The sequence below is a fragment of the Amphiura filiformis genome, chromosome 4 (assembly GCF_039555335.1).
Source record: "Amphiura filiformis chromosome 4, Afil_fr2py, whole genome shotgun sequence".
In the NCBI taxonomy this organism is placed as follows: domain Eukaryota; kingdom Metazoa; phylum Echinodermata; class Ophiuroidea; order Amphilepidida; family Amphiuridae; genus Amphiura; species Amphiura filiformis.
The window spans coordinates 42,262,630-42,286,576 of NC_092631.1; the positions used below are offsets into that span (position 1 = coordinate 42,262,630).

Below are 23,947 nucleotides of genomic sequence, written 5' to 3' on the forward strand. Positions count from 1 at the left end.
AAGCTTTGTGTTGATTACGTAATGTGTGGCGGCAAATTGCAATAAGTTCAATGAAATAATGAGTAGGGCGAAAATGTGTCAAAGTGTAACATATTGTGCCAGAATAGCAAAGGGAATCGCGATACAGAACCGGAAAAAAATGGATAGAACCGGATAAAGCTGGATAAAACCACCACCATCAACCGCCTCATGAATTTTATGCTAGATATGCTAATGTATATTCGTTATGTACAATCGATGAGTGGTTACTCACTTTTAGAAGAACAGCTATTCTACAACAAATATAATTAAATACACTGTTACAATACAATTTGCCCTTATCGACCGACCCAAACAATCAGAAAACTGGGGTTTGTTTTGTTTTGTTTTTAATGTTATAATATCATTCAAAATGTTTCTTTTGTTAATGATCAACTGCAGTATAATCGCATAAAATCGTCAATTCCTGACAAATTCTGACTCGATTTCTACATTTATTTCGTGAATTTTGGCAGTGTAAACATAGACCCTGGCATCTGTGTACATTTACTATATTTTGTGCCCGGCGCCGTTCACGGCCGTTCGCCGCCTATGCGTGATGTCCACTTTTATCTAGAGCGCCCTCAGTTTTGACTTAAGGAGTCTTATTTTGTTTAAGTGGTGTAGGGCGATACAAAGAGTTATAATTTAAAACTACCGATACCAATTAGCACACAAAAGTAAAGCGGTACTGTTGACTCAAAATTCTCATACTGCCCAACCCTACATAGTTACCGAAGGTAATTGATCGCCGAAAATGGCGACCAAATGTCCTTTCGAAGGTGAAAATAACCCATTTTGATCACTAAAATAGACCCACAAAAACACTCCCAATTACCTTTTATTAATTCTTTTCAAGTAAACCAGAAGCTTTAGATATGCTATCCAAGAGTTACCGTTCACACTCCTTAGATGCTTAATAATAGACAACTTATGTCCGTACACCATCCCTACTTCACTGCCATGACTGCACAAAATGCGAATCATACCGTACGGTATAGCGTATTTTAGTCACAATATTGGAACATAAATACAGTTAATAAATCATGATGCAGACATGTCTACAGTAGAATTCACCGCGACCTTTGCAGGACTTAAACCCCATTAAAAGCTATTAAACCAAGATAACACTCATTGAAAACTGATTAAATCAGATCTTCTCTGGTTGTGCACATGTGTCATGTTTTATAAGTGCGGTATCGCAATGAGCTGGTATTTATAGCTTCAGTTGGGTAACCGATTATAAAGGAAACGCAAGGAAACAATGGTATGTGGATCTTTGTTCACGAAATGAGACAATGGCCTGCTTTTTGTTAACCAGCATTCTTGAAAATGAGCAACATAATGACTGTTGACTTAACACGGTTTGGAAATAATGTCTTCATATTTTTTGGTGTTATCTGTCGTTTACATATCCTTCCTAATACACCAAAGTACGAATATTTCCAAACATCTAAATTAGTTACAAATTTAGGACATGTTACAAAACTATATTTTCTCGAATTTTAGAAGAGTACTTTTAATATTGGCCGGTTATTTTTCACACAGCGACGTTAACTAGGTAATGTACTATTACCTATAACATACACTAAAACACCAAAGTACGCATATGTCCAAACATCTAAATTAGCTAAAAATTTAGGACATGTTACAAAACTATATTTTCTAGAATTTTAGAAGAGTACTTTTAATATCGGCCGGTTATTTTTCACACAGCGACGTTAACTAGGCAAATCCCCATACATATAACGTAGGCTATTTGTAGAGGTCACGCGTCAATGGTAAGAGCACTGTGTATTGTGTATAGGAAAACGGACAGTATGTTATCCTCGCTTTATTTACAAGTAAAATGGTAACCAATTGGAGATTGCTTACCATTTGGTGATGTTTTAGAGGGTCCAAACAAACTACCCAAAGTGTTTCATATTAGTTAGGATGGCATCTGAATGCTTACTTTTCCCAGATTGTTTCTACTGATTTCTCTATAGAGTTATACAGTAAAGATAGCAAAAAAGTAGAGATTTTGTGAGAATCTACTGCCGTGGTGAAACATGCTTCGATCTTACTGATGTTTCAGCACAATACTAGTATATACCCAAGTAAAATTCTCCGAGAGTTCCAAGTCGATCCGAGAAAAAAAAGTGTTTTTTGCCCCACCCTAGTGTGTATGTTTGAAAAGCCTGTCCATTGATAAAGCACCACAGGATTCACTTCAAATGTCTGACTTTGTATATACTGTATACTTGATATTTAGACATAAATATGTGGCATTCCAAGTGAATCTAATGGTGCACTAATTTGGAAGCGGCAATGAGAACAATGGTTTTGATGCAGCCTGTACCATGTGTGTTATCAAATTCCAAGCCATTGTTCCATACCAGTTTCTGTCGGTAGAGTATAGTTGAATAAAATATAATCCAACTCATATCGTTTGATTAATTTTTGCAAGTCTACAATGGGTATCTGTTGATAAAATGAAATTAGCTTATGAGTTTTCGAACTATGTGTACTATTTCCTTCAAAACCTTCGGTTTGAGGAAAGCTTACCATGTTATCTATCTTAGTTAATTTCAATATATATTTAGCGTCTTCAAAGAGTTTCATACTTTCCTATGACGGTATAGGGAAAATCACATGGAAGGCAATATTTGTAGTTTTCAATCCAGTGAGCATCCGTGCGAGACCTGTCATTCTGATCGACGAGGAATCTGACAAATTCTTGAAATGTCAAATCATACTTTGTAGGGTCTTCATTCTTCAGAGAGGATGTCGATGATCGATATGTTTTTATGATGTCATATCCTAATTTCCAAAACGATGGTCTATTCCTGTGATCAGTTGCATTTGGAGACAGTTTGTTGTTAAACGCTGATAAAGTCCTCGACAATGGATGGCGAGAAAACATTATAAATGTATATTCTTGTAATACTCGTGTGAACTCTTCCGGTGTACATTGGCTGACTCGCTTAATTTTGCGAGCTTTTATCACAGCCTTCCAGCTTTCATCCTCTAAAGTCGAATTTGAAAGTCCTGCCAAAACATTGAGTACCCGCTTCCAACTTTTCCCAGCAATTTTGGCGGTAACACACATAGCTATTTTATGTTTGTCATCAATCAGTATATCACGTGATGATTTAAAGACTTCGGTTGGATTTGGAACAGCTTTGTGGTATTTTTTACACATAATACGGAGATGCTGTTTTCTTGCAGTTTGAATAGCCTCTTGTATTCTCATAAATTCATCATCATCATGAAGCTGAAACAAACAAAAGAAAATGATTTTATCAGTAATATTAAGATGGTAGGGACCTACAGTGGCACACCTTAGGAATACGAATGTACGTACGTCAGCCTGACAGTGATCAACACTCAGGTTCTTTCAGTTGAAGTACGTACCCGGATCACATCGTTTAACGTACTAAGTGTTCAGTTACATACCGAGTTCAAGTAGAAGAAATTATCTTGTCAAGACGTGTCAGCAGTTGAGAAAACAGCGATGATATCGCTCTGTTAAACAAACAATGCGCTTTTACGCACCTTTATCTAGCTATATAAATGGTTACTGGAAGGGGCGTAACAAGCGAGTGGACGAATTGTATATGCCCCAAGGGTTCAGGTGCCCCGGGTAAACTGAACAAAATGAAATAAGAGGGAAAGGAGAAAGAAGGCTTAATGATTTTACTTAGGGCCAGGTTCAGTTGTTAATGAACGCAGGTCGCCGTGTCACAATGTGATCACTTAATAATCACATAATAATCATTACAACGCAATTAAGGAAAGTAATTAACCTTAGAACTACATAGGGGGTTGTACCACCCTAAGGTTTCTACAGCATGTACAGTAAAATCCATGATTTTCATTTCACTCTTTATTCCAAGATATATTGACTTTTTACTTGTCGCTAGTTAGGTCGAAATAGTCATTTTCTTTTATATTTATAGCAGAAAATTCGGTGAAAATCGCATGTTCGTAGATTTTTTGGCCGATAATCTTTTTTGCCTATACTTTTGTAGATAGCCACAATTTCACAATTTTACAAGGATGTGCTCACATTATGACGTCATATCAATATTATGTGGGGAATGTGGACTTTTTTGCAATCACTGGAGAGAGGAGACCTATAGCTATACTTTGGTACCAAATATAACGGCATATGCCGTCTGTAATTGAAAATTAGGGAGGCGAGGGTTGCAACACCCCAACCCCTTTGTAGTCCGTGTTACAAAATATGACTCAGTAGTTCTTAAACTTACACGGATCTGTTAAAATTAATGTGCTTATTGTTTATCATCGATCCTTGCTTTTATTACCACTTTTGATCTGTAATGATAAGCGGCATGAAATTAATGTGCTAAAATGTGGAAATTTCGTCGCGAATTTAACTGTTTATCATCGATCCTCAACCAAGTGCGGTTCGGAAGAGGGAGTAACATACTGAGGGTTGCATTTACACTCGATTTTTTGGCTGATGAAGGCGAGTGTCCATTGGGAGAGGAGAGTACAGATATGATGAACAATAATTTTCACTGTTAGTAGATTGGACATTATATTAAACAACACATTTTTTCGAAGTGGACTTTTGAAAGTCCATAATTTTGAAGAAACAAGGCTTTTTTGGTCAAGATTTTTAAACATACGAAATACGTGTATATATTATAGTGTTGATTGTATTAAGTAGGTTCAATGTGTTAGAATTATCAGGGCAGTATTCATAATAATTATTGTTGATATCGCATGCACCAAACACACGCGTGACAAGATACATCTGTCAAACCTCGCATGCCGACGCGCGATCATTGTACGCAGTGTACTCGTAGGATATACGCGAGTGAATAAACATGAATACGCATTTCCTCGCCTGCGCACGCACATAATGCTGAATGCATGACTTACTAAACAGTATACGCAATGACATACGCGAGTGTATACACATACATACGCACCCCGCGAACCGCGCACGTATATAATAATCAACACAAGACTTGCCAAACCTTGTACGCATATGACATTTACTAGTGCATACACATACGCACAAACATCTCCAACACATTTTACTTGTAACATTTAAACGCCCAAAACGCATTGCGCATTATAGCCTAAGCATACTATTAGAAATGCGAAACGTATGCGAACACAGTACGCGTATATGACAATCAAGTGTGCTTACGCACAAACATGCGTGTACATAATTTGCCTCTCGTTATAAAAGGTCACCAGACCTTGCTCGTCCTTCAACATGTTCGAAGGGAGTATGCCGATTTAATTTGGTTACGTAATGTATCCTTTCAAAGCAAACACTATGGACCATAAGAGCCTCGTCCAATGGCACAGTCCAATAACCTCAATTATATAATCATAGCGCACAATTTGACCTCAAGTTGCAGAGTATGAGTATTTGTACCCAATTCTTCAAAGGTCATTCAATGAATGTATAAATGTATTGAGGTTTAAGAACTGTTCCCCTGATAGATCAGCATGTTGTGGATCCTAGTGAAATGAACTGGAAATTGTGTCATTGTAAAAGTTCTAATGTTGTCCTCGAGAGAGACAGTTATATCATAGATGAACTCCTGGATGGGGCAGCTTTAATTAGCATGAGGCCACATTGATATGTAAATAGCGTATTGTTATTTAAATTTGTGCCCAGACGTATTGAGGGCGACAGTCATGTTATCCAGACGGAGAATGGCTGCATATGCCGGGCATGTCAATAAGCTGAGTGAAGGCTGATAATCACCTTTCTGTATAGGTAATAAGCTAGTATATTTCGTTTTGGTTATAACAAAAAATTAGTATCATATTAAATATATTAAATGTATAAACTTTGAAATTTACATGAATTTGAAGAGCAGAGCTTCGAAATCTAGCTTAGTCAGGTGATGTGAAATTCTGATGCGTAACCCCATCTGCGTGGTAGAATTAAGTTCATAAAACATTGAATTTAACAGATATCATGGGCAGCCAACCACGATTTATCAGCATTTAAAATATATGTTAATTAACAAAGATAAATAATAAAGAGTACAAATGGCAATTAACTAGTAAACAAGCCTGAAATCTTAAAATGTTGCCACGTGATTTCCCGAACACATGATATCGGGTATCAAAGGTTATTATAACTTAAATACTACTTGTATTTCACACCTTGCCTCTGTCACATATTTCCTTCATATTATTGACAGCAAGTCCTAATTTTGACTTTACTATTGCAAAATGTCATTTCATATCAAATTAGTAGACTTTCTTTCAAAAAACATATCACTGGTGCATGATGGGAATACCCGTCCGCCATTTCCCATTTCATTAAACTGGAACACCGAATTATTTCATTTCGGATGTAATTAAATCCACTTTTTTTTTAAACTTCAAAGAAATTCACTTTGTGTTGGAAATATGATTTTGAATTTCCAAATCATTATCTAAAACAAATTTGCTTTTAAATGGACTGTAAATAGTTCACTTTATTTTTATTTGAGCCTTATCTGGTAGTTGATATTTTTTGGTGGCAAACTAGGCTCGAAGTTTAAAAACGTGATTTAAGAAATGTATTCCTTTGACAATGGTAGTGATGATGATGATTATGGTGATGATGGTGATGATAATGATGATGATGATGGTGATAATGTTAATGATGACGACGAATCACTGTCAATTTTTTTTTTTTTTTTTAATGTCATTACCATCGGAAAGGAAATTGTAAACAAAACGCAAAGTACGGAAACTAGTCTTGGGACACTTGAGGACCACGCACCATATTCGACCCCCTCCTCCCCCGTAACAATGTTGATTTGGGTCTTATGAATAGCCTCCGTGTTCGGACTCTGCAATTTTGAATCCTAATTTGTTTGGTCACGGGAGCCTAATAGAACCCAACATTGATTGGTCGGGAAGGGGAGGAGAGGGATGGGGTGTTAGGAAAATGTTTAGGTTTGAGCACTTCATTTGCATTCATTATAAACAAGTAGTAACCTTCAAATTAAATGACGTTTAGTCAAGTGTTTGCTTAAACATTGATATGGAGGGGGAAGGTATGTGAAACATTAATGTTACATTATTGTTTTGCCTGTCTTGCCCGCGTGTTATGTACAACCAGACGCACGTTTTTCTCGCTTCATAATATTTTGCAATGGTAGCCTGTTTTAACACACAGATGCATAGCGAAGCATATATAACTGTCTCTCTCGAGGACAACATTAGAACTTTTACAATGAAACAATTCCCAGTTCATTTCATTAAGATCCACAACATTCTCATCTATCAGGGGAAGTTCTTATACCCCAATACATGTGTACATTCATTGAATGATCTTGCACTATGATTATGTAATCATAATGAGGTTATTGGACTGTGCCATTGGACGAGGCTCTTGTGGTCCATAGTGTTTGCTTTGAAAGGATACCTTACGTAACCAAATTAAATCGGCATACTCCCCTCAAACATGTTGAAGGACGAGCAAGGTCTGCTGACCTTTTATAACGAGAAGCTAATTATGTACTACGCATGTTTGTGCGTAAGCACACTTGTTTGTCATATACGCGTACTGTGTTCGCACACGTATCGCATTTTGAATAGTATGCGTATAATGCGCAATGCGTTTTGGGCGTTTAAACATTACTAGTAAAATGTACTGGAGATGTTTGTGCGTATGTGTATGATTTGGAAATTCAAAATCATAATTGCCAAACAAAGTGAATTTCTTTGAAGTTTAAAAAAAAACTGGATAAAATTACATCCGAAATGAAAGAATTCAATGTTAAGTCTGGAATCGCAATTCATGTGTGATCATACCGTTACTTTCCTGTTTTCTTAGCTAATAAAAATGTATTTCGTTTTATACCAGCAGTGGGGGGCAGTAATTTCAATTGACAGCCTGGGCAGTCTGGGGCAGGGATTGCAGTTGACAGCCACATAAGAACAATAACCTTTTTTATCAGTTACTGCGCTGTGCAATAATTAGTTGTAAGGGTGGGGAGGACAATTCTCAAATTAGTTTGTCAACCCCTGGACATGCCACAAAATCCTGACCTTTTTGATGTGCTAATCTTTGCCCTCCCAGAGGTGAATCCAGACCCCTCTATAAATATTTCATGAGCGGTGCATGCATATTTACCCTCCAATCTGTTTAATAAATCACCCGTGAGGTTACATATAATTATTGCACCACCCCTAACCTTGTTGGACAACAAATAAGTTACTCAATACTACACAAGACACCAGTTTCATAGCCAGGGTGCAAGGGGATAAGCTGCCCACTGTGAGAAGTCTTGCCCTGCTGACTGCCCTGATATTTACTAATTTTAGGCTTTTTCTGTACTTAGTCCATTTCTGGTCATTTCCTCCCCATAAAAGTTGCCTCCCCTCTTTACAAAAAGTTCAGTACACTACTAACCACAAGTTTTACAGTCAGCCACCTGGACAACCGATTCTTTAGAAATGCTTAGTCGCGCTAAAAGTCGATCGATACATGTTAAAATCAGCACAATTCAGAGATACACCTTTTTGCTATGAAATTAATTTTCTCGGTCAAATATAGAGCAATAATTTTTTTTTCATCAGTAATGTCAGTTAGAAACTTGGTGCTTGGATATACATTTTTTTTTTAATCCTGGTGTTAAAATTAAGCATCAAATAGTGTCTTTTAGTGAAATATTTTTGATTTTTATAGGCCTTGAATTCGCCCGCGAGCTTTTTACGGAATTCATGTTTTAGCGTCTCAAACTAATATAGTTTGCTAAAGAAAGATATTTCCCACCCCTGTAAGGCACATCGTGTGGGTCTATATGTTATAGTTTTGTCAGAATTTCCGTTTTTGTTTTACCCTTTTTCCCTTCATGCTCCGAAAATGTCTAACTCGGTACTTTTATCTCGAGAGCAACCAGCAGAAATAGTCGATATTTCCTTTGTTGTTTATCTAGGTCAATTTTCCATTGAAAGCAAATTGCCCGACCAGCGATTTGGTAGCCCAAATCCCCAATTGAGTGTTCTGGTTAAACATGATCAGTAGGAGCGCTATAGGCCTGGGAATTTCTTTGCTATATTGAAGTTCTAGCAACACTGTAGCCATGCCGGTATTCCTATTAAACCCAGGGATATCGATCCACAATGCTAGTATTAGCCTTAGATTTCACGCGTTGATTTTGAAAAATGGTCAGCCGGCAGTAAAAATGGTGAAATGAAAACGCAAATTCTGACAAAACTATGATATATCGCTCACGGTGATGTGCGTTAGAAAGTTGGGAAAAATCATTCATTAGCGAACTATCTTACTTTGAAAAGCTAAAAGGTTGATCCAAAAAAGGCTCGCGGGTAGATTTTAAGCCTATCAAAATCGAAAATCTTACACTAAATGACTAAATGTTACGCCTAAGTTTAACACTAGAATTAAAAAAAAAATACAGTATCAAGCACTACAATTTTTCCTGACATTTACTGAAAAAATGAAAATGATTGCTTTTCATTTGGCCGAGAAAAATAATTTTACATCGAAAAAGTGTAACTAAAAATTTAGCTCATTTCAACACCAAATTTTCAAACACCATCGTTTGTATTGCCTCATTAAATGACTGAGTGAGCCTTGCATAACAAAATAATCGGTTGTCCAGGATGCTAACTGTTTAGGAGTGTTCATTTTATTTGGCCTATCTTCATCCACGCCTCACTACACACATATGATTGACACCTACATTGAAGACTAGGAAGCCACATTTGCATAATGCTCACTTGACTGTGAAACAACTTGTTGCTAAGTTGCCAGTTCTGAAGAAAACTTTTTGTGATCAATAATTTATCCGGTACACTGAACCTGATGACAATAGAATGTGGAAAGATCAATATTGATTTTTACACCAGCATACACACACACAAGATGTCCATAATATTGCTTTATTAACTTTTCACAGACCCTCAGTTATTTCCTTTCTTTGCACTTTCTCATATTTTTTTATTTTGATTAAAATAATTAGATGAATAATGAAAATCTCATGAGTAAGAAAGCATTTTCTACATTTTTAATTTCTGCATTTATCACAGCTTGCATTAAATAATTATATGGGTAAAAACAAGGCCTATGATGTTTCATCTGACACAAAAATGAAAGACAAAAGAAACAATGGCATTTTTACTCAAAGCACCAACAAAAACATAATAATAATAATAATAATAATAATAATAATAATAATAATAATAATAATAATAATAATAATAATAATAATAATAATAATAATAATAATAATGCAAGCAAGTTGTGGGTAGTTCACTGCAAATAAATCAATAACTAGTTTTTTTTTTTTTTATAAAATTTAAAGTAGGCCTAATTAGAAATGTCTCATAACATTTCATGTAGGGTCTAGGCCTACTAGTACTACATGTATACAGCCACGTGTCTGTGAATAAACATTGACCTCAAAATTGTTATTGATAAATCCCATTCAATGCACACTGTACATGATTGAGCAACTAATCAATACATGACCACTGTATGTGTTGTGCATGTACATGCAGAGAAGATGTAATTCGCCAGCGGAGTGATTACGTAACTCCCAGGTAACTGGATCACGCATCTTTTGAAATTGATAGTATAATGCCATTGACTTTGTGTTACGATCATTTCGATCGTGATGTAGAACTCAAAAGCGTGATCCAGTTGACATGGTGATAATCGGATTACACGTAACACTTCGCTGGCGAATAAAGAGGAGAGTCAACGGAATTATATACTTGAGATAATCCCGTAGGTAATCCTGTCGCATCTATTCATAGTCCTTTATTCTCAAGTAGTTAGACATCCACCTGAAATATCCTATGATGTTATGTGTGTGACCGCCCATGTTGACCGATTTTCACTTCAGAATTGGAAATATTTCCACCAATCCCTCATTTCAAATATATAGTTTTGGTTTCTCTATTGTTCAGAAACCAAAAATCAAGGGATTAAAATGTGGAGATGAACTGGTATGCAATCATAACACTATTTTGCTGGGAGGACACAAGAGGGTATATATAATCAAACGTATAATGGCCTATAACCATACGTATATAATAGCCTATTGTGCTAACATTTTCATTATCGATATCTATCAACGCGGGCGACTTTTGCCGTAGGTTGTACACTTCCATGACACCATAAAATTACACCCGTGTTCCGAGATTCGTTTGATAAGTTATGCATAGACATCGTTGAGACATAAACGATGGATATATACGAGACCTAGGCCTACATGTAGAAATCATGTGCATATATTGAGGGTGGGGGGTGTTTTGTTTATTTGTCTGAAATATAAACGATGCATGATGATGTAGGTGATTTGATTATGAATTAGATTATTCCCCGGAAAGCACAACCCATACCTCTTACCTATGTTCCCTCCGCCACCTATATATAACCTCCTCCCTCCCCCCTCCCCACACTCGATATCGACTCTTCCCTATTATTCCACTCCACTCTTGAGCCCCCTCTCCTCCTCCTTCCCTTCCCACTTCCAATGCTCTCTCCCCTCTGTTTCTCTTTCTCCCTTACCCTTACCCCCTTCCCCCTCACACACACACATACCCTCTTTCCCTGGCGATCTCTTCTATCTCTCTCTCTCTATTCTCCAATAAATAAATTGAATAAAAGTTAGTTTAAACCAGCTTTCTATGATATTGATCTTCTGTCATGCGACATGCACATAAATAGAGTTGTGCACAATAGTGTTTATATCAATGAAGTCATAATCTGTCAAGTGGCTATTGTAATGTCTGTGGAAATATTTCGATGGTCTATATATTTTCACAGTGAAATCCTAATTCGTAGTCTCAAGTCAATGCTTTCAAACTAAATCAATGCTTTCAAATGTAGACTGCTTTGTTCGACTTCTCTGCTCGTGAATATTGCACTGCGAAATTTAAACATTTCTTTTGTATATTAGAGTAGGTAACTTCAAATCAAATAATTTTACGATCCACACCACTTATAAGAAACTGAAACCAAAACCGAAACTGACTGACACAAATGTTCGGTTTTAAACAGAAGGTAGAAACAATGAGTTCCATATCTTATGATTCAAGTGGTTAGGCAGGACAATAGGAAACCACGTGACCAAAACCAAAACCAAAACTAAAACTATATATTTGAAATGAGGCAATGTTTCTATAGAGAATTTGTTGAAAATTATGAAACGCGTGTGTTAAGGACCTGCTGCTTGGATGGGATACCACATGTGGATAATACAAGAAAGAAATCGTGTGTTGTAAAATATCCCACCAAATCCGCCCTTTTTTGTAAATATATAAATTTCTAAAGAAGACATTTTTAGGATTTTTTACAGAGGTGATGATTGTTGATTATTTCCATTTTATTTTTTTTATGTATGTTCCTGTCATTTCCTGCAAACCTAATAAAGATATTCTGATAATTGAAAACAGTCTCTATCATAATAGAGGCTGAAAGTAGATCGAGATACTCTAGCTAAAATACAGGTTTACATTTACTATCTTACATTATCTTGCTGTATTTCAGCTAGAGCTCCAAACGACAAGCTTCCGGGTTTTTTTTGAGAACAATACTGTTACGTAAGATGAAGAAGAAACCCGCCTCGAGCCCGCCCTACTCATTATTTCATTGTACTTATTGCAATTTGCCTCCACACATTACGTAATCAACACAAAGCTTTTGTAAGGATTAGTGAGTGGATAAGAAATTGACACGTGAGTTCATGTTGTGTAAACATAATTAGCATAGACACAAATGAAATTACGATGCAATACAATGCAATTTGAATGCGCAGCAGATCTATAGAAATAACTTTGCCCGGTTGTCTGGCGGAAAGTGGCAACTAGCAGCAAAAATTATAATTTGCCATGGAACTTCAGTCATATTTTATCTGAAATCTGACTAGATGACAGGGTCTGCATGCATGGTATGCATGGCATGATGACATGCACGCACTGACCTATCCCTAAAAGCAGTTAGCTGCAACTTGTGTATCACACCCATCCCAGGTTCAAACCCCATTGTGGTATTCTATTGTATTAGCGGCAAAATAGGGTGATTCGTCATTTACTTTGAACATGGAAGAAAGAGATAAGAAGGAACCACAACGAACGCATTCACTTTGTCCACTCCCTTTACCGACATTTAATTGACATTGTTATTCATGAGGATTTATTTTGATCAATACTCCGCGTTAAATAGGTGATTGGTATTGTACTCCATGTATTTGCATGTCGTCTGGAGCGTGTCTGAAGGATGATTTGAACTAATGACCTTCCGTGCAAGCACCCTATAGGATTTTCTCTGGTGACGTGATCATCGGTCATTGATGGCCTACATCTTTTTCTTCCATTTTGCCCAATTTTCCCGAACTTTGATGACTTTTTTCTCAGAGTTGGCAGTCTTTGGCACTGAAACGAGTTAGCTAGTTACGATTATACACATATAAACTATTAAATTAAACAGGTTTTATGTACCGGACTCAACCGGAACATTGTGCATTATTTAAGAACATTTTACATCAATTTTTCATCTTAAAAGTCACCACAATCTTACCTTATTTGCTAAAGCTGAAACTCAGCAAAAAACGGCCGATTTTGACGACCTTTTCGATGTTTTAAAGGACATTTTCTACACAATACGATCAAGAAAACAGTTTGACTGTAGATCCCAAAACAAAGCTACTATACATGTTCAGAGCATCAGTGAAATTCCAGAATCTTACTTCCGGGTAGCGTTTGTTTGTTCGTGGATGGGTTTGTTATAGTTTTTTTCCAGTAATGATTTCGCCAAGCATCGATCGCGGTAAATGGATCATACATGAAACGAGGTACCATTGATAGCTTTTCTTTTCATGCGTCAATAGATAAGCGGATTAAAACTTGGCCGATCGAAGTCGTTGTGGTTCCTTCTCATCTCTTTCTTCCATGCTTTGAATGAGCGGTCTCACACATATTTTGTTTGAGGATAGCTGGATCAACCTCCTCTTTATTACATATTCTCTGGTACATGCTACACAAGTTAATCCATAAATCAATCAACACAATTTAACACAGCATTTAGTCAACACCTACCTCTGACAATGTTTGACACTATACATAATAATATAAGCATAACTTTTTACGCTCATTTCGTGCTAAAATCAGTTAATAACAGAAAATAAAAGTATAACTAACTTGTATTTGTCATAGTTTTGCTTTCTGCAAGCATGTAGCTTGATAATCATGATAATGAAGTACGCTTAAAACTATTTACTGTACACAATCATACGTTGCTATGCAAAACTGGTTCATCATGGTGTCGATAAGACTTTCGAAATGAAATGATTTCAGAAAAACTGCTGCACCCATTTTCACAAACAAGGTATCATTCTGCTCTTGAATAATCACAGAAACTCCTTGAATATAAGTTGACTTAATATTTCAAATCAAAATGGAGAAATAATAAGTTTATTTTCATGTTACTTGCCACATGAAACTTCAACGTCCTCCTACTCAGCACTCCAGTACATCAGCGTCACCAAAACTGTTCAGGGAGCTAGTTCAGAGTTCACATGAACCAAACATGCCATCAAACAACCTTTCCCATTCGCTAATTCTCTTAAACAATATCATTAATGAATATATCCAAATTACCAATATCAAACTTTCTACTATGCGTTCAACATAGGGACATTTAGTGGGCGGGGCTTAAAATTGGTCACTCAAGTGGGCCTATTGAATGTCAATTTGGGTTGCTGTAAATTGATTTTCCTCACAGTATTACTATAGAACCTAATGAAGCCAATATAGTAAGTGGTACCACCTTTCTCTGTGTGATGGCGCTCTAACATGGTTCTAATAATGAGCAAAATTATTTGTTTGTAAAACTTGTGTAACTGCAACACACTGATGAAAGGCACAATGATTCTACACTTAATATTTAATCGCAGTTATAGTATTTTTTAATGTTCAATGTACATGAATGTATTTATAATGCAACACAAGATTTACAATAAATAATTTTGTAAAAAGTGTTAAAATGCCAAAATGAGCAAATCAGTACCATACTTTAAAGACAACAGTTTCACCCTGGAAATAGCAAAATATAGGCTCAATATTTTAGGAATGCACCATTTGACTTCCATGTTTTTTTTAACCTTCCCCCACTACACAAGCACAAAATTCTCTCACAAATCCGCACTATCACAAAAAAACAACCTCAGTTTCCTCACCTGTGTACGTGTATATATTTCATACACTAATACACGTGCTTCCAAGCTCCAGCCCCCCATGGAAGGCAAATGATACATCCCTAGTATTCTTTTGCACTGGAATGTTTTTAAAAAATTGGGTCGGTACCGGTCGTGGCGGGCAACAAAATAATAATATTTTTAATTTAAATCACAATGTTCACTTTTTTCACAGAATTCATAGAAAATTACATGTGGGGGGGGGGGGGGGCCTACCACAACTACTGCATATATTCGTCCATTGCACGGTTCCACAATATGCAATATGCAAGGGGACCCTTCAACTGGCTATTAGACATGAAAGTAAGAATTATGTAATTTTACACAATGTTATACGATTGGTTCAATTCCCATTTATGTATCCAGACATGATTTGATTTGTGTGCCGCTTATGCTGTAGCTTTTTGCTTTGGTGGTGAAAGCAATGGGATCCTCCTAAATGTTTTCATGAGGGGGTATAGTGCACCCTCGGAAATCAACTTCTAATCGATGTAAAAAAATGTGTAGAAAATGCTACCGTAAGCTATGTTAAACAATTCAACAAATGTCCCTCGCGGTTCAAATTTCATACAACAGGGGTCAAATTTCCAAATTGCTCAGATTTAGTCAAAATACATGCCACATCATTCCTCTGGTCATAACAATTTAGAAAAAGTATGGTTTGACCTATCTGTGACATACCGTTCCCGTCCCGAGTTCAAAAAGGTCGGAATTGGGACCAGACTCACCTGCGGAATACTTTGTCGAAGTTTTTGACAAAATCCGAGAAATTTTGAAATTGTTTGAAATTTGACCCCTGTTCACCCATAAGGACATTTTTCAATATTTTAACATACATATAGCTATTTTTTCTGATCAGCAGACATCGATTAAAGGGTGATTTCCAAAAGTGCGCTATACCCTCCTTTTCCAACTACATCTGGAACATCACCCTGTGGTTGCTGAAGTCAGAGAAGAGCCTAATCTAATTTGCTACATTTGTAAGCTTGTGATGGTATGCAGCTCAAGAGTCTTCCATGGAGCGAGTTCCAGTTGTTGTGCAGTCTTCGGGAAGATTCTGTGTTTATAGAGTAAAAAAGGAACAAAGAACAATTTAGTTTTAAATCATTTAAATTTTTAATTGAAAGTAATTCTAACCACCTTTCCATGCAGATGGTAGTGAATCACAATGATATTGTGTAAACTGTGAGTCAGAGTGAGTGGCGTAGCATCATAAGGGCACCACCAATCGATTGCAATCGATTGCAAAAATTAGGAAATCCCATTGGAAAATTGCCGAAATTCTGTGAATCTACGATAGCTTTGTGGGGAAGGAATTGCAGCACCAGAGGATGATTTAAGCACTTCCCAGCAAGTCTTGCGGTTAGCATAGCTGTGAGTGAACATGGCACCACTGCCCGCACACTGCATACACACGTGCATGGTTAAATTTGAATTTGGACAGATATATTTACAATAAAAACACCTTCAAAAAGTTGGTCGATTTCACATTTTATGTTATCTACAGAAGGTGTAAATTATCCTTCATGCATACTTCACTTTAGATCTGAAATCGACCAAGTAATAATGACACACACACAATTCTAAAACAACATCTTTTGCACATAATTCAATGGGATTTGAAAAGTAAAGTGGCAGTTGAAACTCTAGTGATAACACTTTTACAGTGCATGATGGGGTTTCCTCCCGGGGTTTCCTTAAATCATCCTCTGTTGCAGCACATAGTCTAATGGGTACAGGGCGTTCGTCTGACACGCCGCTAGTCCGACACACCGCTAGTCCGACACGCCGCTAATCCGAATCTGAAATGCACTGCACCAGTCCGACACGCCGCTAATCCGAATCTAAAATACACTCTGCTTTGAAAATGAAAACCACTGCGCTAGTCCGAAATTGAAAACTACTGCGCTAGTCCGAATCTGGAAAACACTCCTTCAGTCCGACAGTAGTCCGAATCTAAAAAACACTGCGCTAGTCCGAAACTGAAAACCATTGCGCTAGTCCGAACTTGAAAAACACTGCGCTAGTCCAAATTTGAATTGGGGGAAACACTGCGCTAGTCTGATATTCGGACTAGCGCAGTGTTTTTCAGATTCGGACTAGCGCTGTAGTTTTCAGTTTCGGACTAGCGCCATGGTTTTCAGTTTCGGACTAGCGCAGTGTCGGACTGAAGAAGTGTTTTCCAAATTCGGACTAGCGCAGTTATGTATTTCGGATTCAGACTAGCGGCATGTCGATTGAAAACTGTAATTTTAGATTCGGACTAGCGGCATGTCGGACTGTTGCAGTGGTTTTCATTTTCGGACTAGCGCATGCTTTTTTCGGACAAGCGCCGTGCGTGTCTTTTTCGGACTGACGCACCTCTAAGTATAGGGAATCTGTGCTGTCGAAGGCGTGTCGGACTAGCGGTGTGTCGGACAAGCGGAGTGTCGGACTGAGCGGTGCACCCCAGTCTGATCACCAGTGGCAACACCATTTTTATATTATTTTTTTCCAGAGGGGGGCACTTACTTGAGAACTCTAGTGTCGAATTTGCACACGATAGTTACACATTCGATGCTACATGTACATGCTAGAGTGCTTTGCTATCATTTTTTCGGTCGGATAACGGAGCAAGTTTTTTCCCTGGAGATTATTAATTCTGTTTAATGTTGACATTTGGATGAAAGTTATTTCAATGAGTCAACTGTATCTTTTGAGCAATTTAAGATTTGCCTATTTTGGACAGTCTAAAATGTTGGTGGACAGTCTAAAATTTTGGTGGACATCAATTGTGTACTTTTATGTTTTAGCAAATTTTTTGATGCAATCGCCTGTCTTGATCGGCTGTGTTTGCTTCTGAAATTTCATTGCTTTTATAAAGTACACGTTGTCATCATGCTTCAGCGAATCCAACTAGATTTTGAATACAATGGTCTCTAGCCAGAGACTAGCCTAGAATGTGAAGCTATCGATGAGCAAATTCTTGCCAAGACTTCTCGAGCAAGGGGGCACTGAGGGGAAAAATGAATTTCGGGTGGTAAACGATCATGAAATTTACAAAAATTGCCACATGGGGGCCAACTTGAGGGGGGTAATCTGACCGAGGGAATACCCCGGCACCGCACTGCTGAACACACAATCCCGCAATAAATGTCAAGAAAAAAAACGATCATTTATATCAAAGATCATAAATACATTTTCAGATTTTTGTTTATTCACTACATTCATGACATGTACCACATACATATGTACATATGACATGTGCATACATGTGTGACTGACATACAGCTGATTTTATCATGACATTCACATAACTGATGTTTATATCATGTAGGTATGCCAGGTGAATTCAAATTTGCTATCAAACTGCATCATTTTATATATCAAATTAAAGCCCTTGAGTAAAGAAAGCCAAAACTGAAAACCATTTTTTCATAGCATTTTCCGTAGCAAAGTTACATCTTGTCAAAGATTGACTTTCATCAAAAAGATTCAGCTAGCAAAATTCCCCAAAAAAGCATTTCGGTGGTGTTTCTAGATCTTAGTCTCATGTTGATAGCAGCTTTTTCAATGGAACTGCTATCAAAATCCCTCTGAAATTCCATGTGCGAGTGACTTATCACCATAAAAAATCATATATTTGGGTTAAGTGAAGTATAGACAACATATTTCTGTAGGTTTCCTTGACCGGCCAGTTCTTTTATAAATATTTCTATGTAAATATATGTATTGTGTTCTAGGCGAATTTGGCTGACTAGCAAATGTGTTAATTAACATGATTAAGGTTTGCCTGGCATGATGCATGCTGATGCATGGAATCCACATCTTCACGTACACATACCGGTCATACGTACATGCAAATGCATGGCAAGCCGACAAGACCCGGGCTCAGACCAATTACAATTGAATATTTATGTACACAAAGAATCATACTTACCAATATAGCCCAAAACATGCAATCAAACTTGATATTATCCCAATTTCATTTTCATAGCAGATTCTGACCAGGAGAATTGTGTGCACTCGCCATTCGTTTCGTTAAGTTTTGCCGGCATTGCACTGGTGTGAATGCGAGTCGATTCGGACCCAAGCCAATTCGGCCCAGTCAATTCGGCCACATGCCAATTTGGCCACACGCCAATTCGGCCACACGCCAACAGATTGCCCCAAGACATTACATACAACTACCAGTTACATCAGGGTATTCCGTGACACTCTTCAGTATTCAATCCCTGTATAAAACTTACGCACTTGTCCACATTTTTGCGTAGGGTCAAAGGAACTTACCCTGTATTGCATTGACAGCTTTCGTCAATGATTGACAGTTCTTGAACATTTCAGTGCGCAAATTAGTCTTAGTTCCAGACGTGCAAGTACACATACGATTGTAACGCAATTTGAAAGTACGTTTATTTTTTTTAGGAAAGAAATACCCTTTTCATTACATTTTGTGTTTGTAGAGAGAAATTTAGACGCATTCGTTACTTGTTTTATTGATTTTCGAGCTAATTTTATGTCCGAAATATGCATATTTAGACCACTACAGTAGGAACGACAGTCCGTCTTGATCAAGTCTAACATCGTCAGGCTAAAATCTCCTCAATCTTGAACGACTGTCGAGGAAGTCTATTTCGAGCTATTTTTCCAAGATGGCGCCCATCTACCCAATTATTCGGACCCTTTCCGGTAAAAATACAGCTTATTTAGCCAGTCTCGTCATGGGGTGATCGAACAGAATATTTTTCTAGCATATTGAGGTAACTCCTCAGCTACTTGTTTTTTCAAAATATGATAGAAATGGAAAGAATTGGAATTGTTCGCCGTTTTTCGCCATTTAATTTTTTTTGAAACGATGACGTAAACATGCATCATCTCTTCCACAGAAAATACACTCCTACACGTACAGGGGTACAGCAATGCCATCACATGCATGATCGTGCATTGGCTATGTGACTGACTTCATTTGCGCAAACGAGTGGGTTATCCTATAGTATATTAGTACTCGAGAATCCTTGGTTACATGGTATATACCATAACTAAACCACTCACTAATTGATAATTGCCCCTCCTGGTTAGATTCACAGCTTGAGTAATCTCTATCACATTGTTATTCTACAAAGTTATAACTATTGCCTTGTATGGCAAATGGGAACTGTTTATTGGCAAGAGCTTCCAAGGGGAGCTATGGTTCTTAAAAGTGCACAAGTAGAAAAGAGTGACTATATCTCATTAACCAATGATCCTACAGGTTGCGACCACCGACTTTTTTGTTAGTTATGACCAGAGGAAAAGTTTGACATATCGCATGACTCTCTAGGATATTTGGTTAAGCAGATACAGAGTTAAATGTACAAAGTACAATAAGTGACTATATCTCATTAACCAATGATTCTACAGATATTCGACCACTGACTTTTTTGTTCCTTATGACCAGAAGAAAAGTTTGACATATCGCACGACTCTCTAGGATATTTGGTTACGCAGATACAGAATTAAGTGCATAAAGTACAATAAGTGACTATATCTCATTAACCAATGATCCTATAAATATGCGACCACTGACTTTTTTGTTCTTTATGACCAGAGAAAAATTTTGACATGTCGCACGACTCTCTAGGATATTTGGTTAAGCAGATACAGAGTTAAATGCACAAAGTACAGTAAGTGACTATATCTCATTAACCAATGATCCTACAGATATGCGACTACTGACTTTTTTGTTCTTTATGATCAGAGGAAAAGTTTGACATATCGCACGTCTCTGTAGGATATTTGGTTAAGGGAAGAAGTGCACCAAAAATAATTTTTTTTAAAACTAAACATGCTAGGAACTTCATACTTGGGGTAAATGACACTTGAGACTAAAAAATCAGAAACATGCAAAAAAAAAATTCTCATTTGCATATTTAATTGGCGGCCATCTTGGATTTTAGGTGTCGGGTTTCAAAATAGAACCGGACCGCAACCGTAGATGCCAGAGATGTAATTTTTGTTTTAAATGAAAGTTAAAAAGCAGCAACAAAAAAGTATGAGAGCAGATTTTTTTTAAATGCTTAATTTTTGGGAAAAAAAGTCCAAAACCTGATAACGCAAAATTTGCAATTTTTTGACCTAAAAATGTGACGGTGCATCAAAACAAAAACAAAATTCAAAAATCTACTCTCATAATTTTTTTACAAATAACAAAACACACATTCTGTGAACATTTCATTCAAATCCGTCGTAAAATGGCTTCCCGGTTCTATTTTGAAGGCTCAAAAATGCAAAAATGAGAAAAATCCTAGAAACATCTAGCAACACCTTTTTAATTTTTTATGCAAATTAGATGACACTTTATTACATCCAACGTGTAAAAGAAGCAGGTACTTGATTTATTACAATTTGCTGTGAAGATAACATGATAATAGCTTATTTGCTTTTTGAGATACAGAATTTTGACTATAGAAATGTTATACATCGCCACTTGAAAAACAATAAAATACATAATAAATATCACTGTTTGAAAAACAATAAAATACATTAATAATACATTTGATTGCGCAAGATGCTTCACTTCAAATTGCAGTTTCTTGGGAACCGTAAGTGCGATTTTTGTGGAATAAAAAGCATGTGAAAGAAAAAATTCTGCTCTTTTACCTGGAATGACAATGAAATATCACTATAAATGGGTGTTTTTGCTGCACTTCTTCCCTTAAGCAGATACAGAGTTAAATGCACAAAGTACAATAAGTGAGTATATCTCATTAACCAATGATCCTACAGATATTCGACCACTGACTTTTTTGTTCTTTATGACCAGAGGAAAAGTTTGACATATCGCACGACTCTCTAGGATCATACAGAGTTAAATGCACAAAGTACAATAAGTGACTATACCTCATTAACCAATGATCGTACAGATACGAGACCACTGACTCTTTTGTTCCTTATGACCAGAAGAAAAGTTTGACATATCGCTCGACTCTCTAGGATATTTGGTTAAGCAGATACAGAGTTAAGTGCACAAACTACAATGAGTGACTATATCTCATTAACCAATGATCCTACAGATTTGCGACCACTGACTTTTTTGTTCTTTATGACCAGAGGAAAAGTTTGACATATCGCACGACTCTCTAGGATATTTGGTTAAACAGATACAGAGTTAAATGCACAAAGTACAATAAGTGACTATATCTCATTAACCAATGATCGTACAGATACTGCGACCGCTGATTTTTTTGTTCCTTATGACTAGAGGAATAGTTTGACATATCGCTTGACTCTGAAGGATAATTGGTTAAACAGATACAGAGTTAAATGCACAAAGTACAATAAGTGACTATATCTAAATTAACCAATGATCCTACAAATACGCGATCGCTGACTTTTTTGTTTCTTATGACCAGAAGAAAAGTTTGACATATTGCACGACTCTCTAGAATATTTGATTAAAAAGATAGCTGGTTAATTAAGCGCACAAAGTAGAAAAACTAACTATATCTTATTAACCAATGATCCTACAGATTTGCGATCGCTGACATTTTTGTTCCTTATGACTAGAGGAAAAGCTTGACATATCGCACGACTCTGTAGGATAATTAGTTAAAAAGATACAGAGTTAAGTGCACAAAGTACAATAAGTGACTACTAGTATATCTCATTAACCAATGATCGTACAGATACGCGACCGCTGACTTTTTTTCTTCCTTATAATGTGGTATGTAATGTGTATTGGGCTAACCTTTTTGGGGCGAATAGGTTTCAGGGTGTGCGAGGCGCTTTATATTTGGTTTCGATAGCGATTTTCTTTGTGCTAAAGAGGCTATTTTTAACATCACAAAAAATCTCAATTTATTTTGTCCGCGATTCGTCCAGCCAGCGACTGAAATCTCAGTACGCTTGGACGATAATACACCGCCAAGCAATGATTTAATTGGAGCACTGTTTGAAAATCGCTCTAAAACTGTTGATCACGTGTCAAGTTAACATGCAGAGTATTACTCCCAGTACGTTTGTGTGCGCTAGTCAGTACGTGCCATTGACGACCTGTAGGTGGGGTAACATGGGGATCTGTTGTAGAGATTGCACCTTTTTGAAAAAAGGCAAAAAGACCCACTTAACCTCAAAATTTCAAAAATCCGTGTATAAATTGTAAAGAGTGGCTACAGCCAATACTTATGTGCAAGTAACGTGTTTGAATAATGAGATCTGTAGAAGAAGTAGCATTTTGAAACCGAAAATGCTAAATTTTAATTTATTGAACCTAGACCAAAATATTTCTGAACATTCCCTTATTAAAGCTAACGGGTAAAGGCTTATTTACATACCAACATATATATACTTGATATCAACTTTTCTGAAATAGGATGAAAAGAGAGCGCAATGATGGGCCTCTTTGTCTTGGGACACCTGTACCAGCCTTAGAAGCATTATGGAGATACTCGAAGAAGGAATGTACCCTGTTCATTACAGAATGGTCATGAGAGTGGTGGAGGGTAAGGGGTGGTGCAATAATTATGTGTACCGGGGGGTGAATTATAGGGGGGCAAATATTTTTTGGCAGGCCAAAAGGGGAGAGGGGGAAGCATTTAATGGCTGGTCGAAAGGGGGGGCAAGCAATTTTGGCCCATATATTTTGGGCACCCTTTCTATATTACGCCCTAAAAAGGCATAGGAAAACGTTAGGAATACATTCAAATATGCACAATTTCCTCCTCGCTGCGCTCGCACTATATGATAAGACAACTTAAGGTTTTAAATTCGGG

At 37.0% G+C, this 23,947-nt stretch overlaps 1 protein-coding gene across 1 annotated transcript in view; it reads right to left on the bottom strand.

The window, feature by feature from the left end:
* Nucleotides 1-409: 409 nt before the first annotated feature.
* Nucleotides 410-23,947, bottom strand: part of LOC140149837 (carbohydrate sulfotransferase 9-like) — a 132,924-nt gene continuing 109,386 nt past the window's right edge. Inside the window, 2 exon segments of the mRNA XM_072171870.1 lie at nucleotides 410-2,611; nucleotides 2,613-3,274. Of these exon segments, the coding sequence (XP_072027971.1) occupies nucleotides 2,371-2,611; nucleotides 2,613-3,274 (903 nt within the window). The 3' untranslated portion in view covers nucleotides 410-2,370.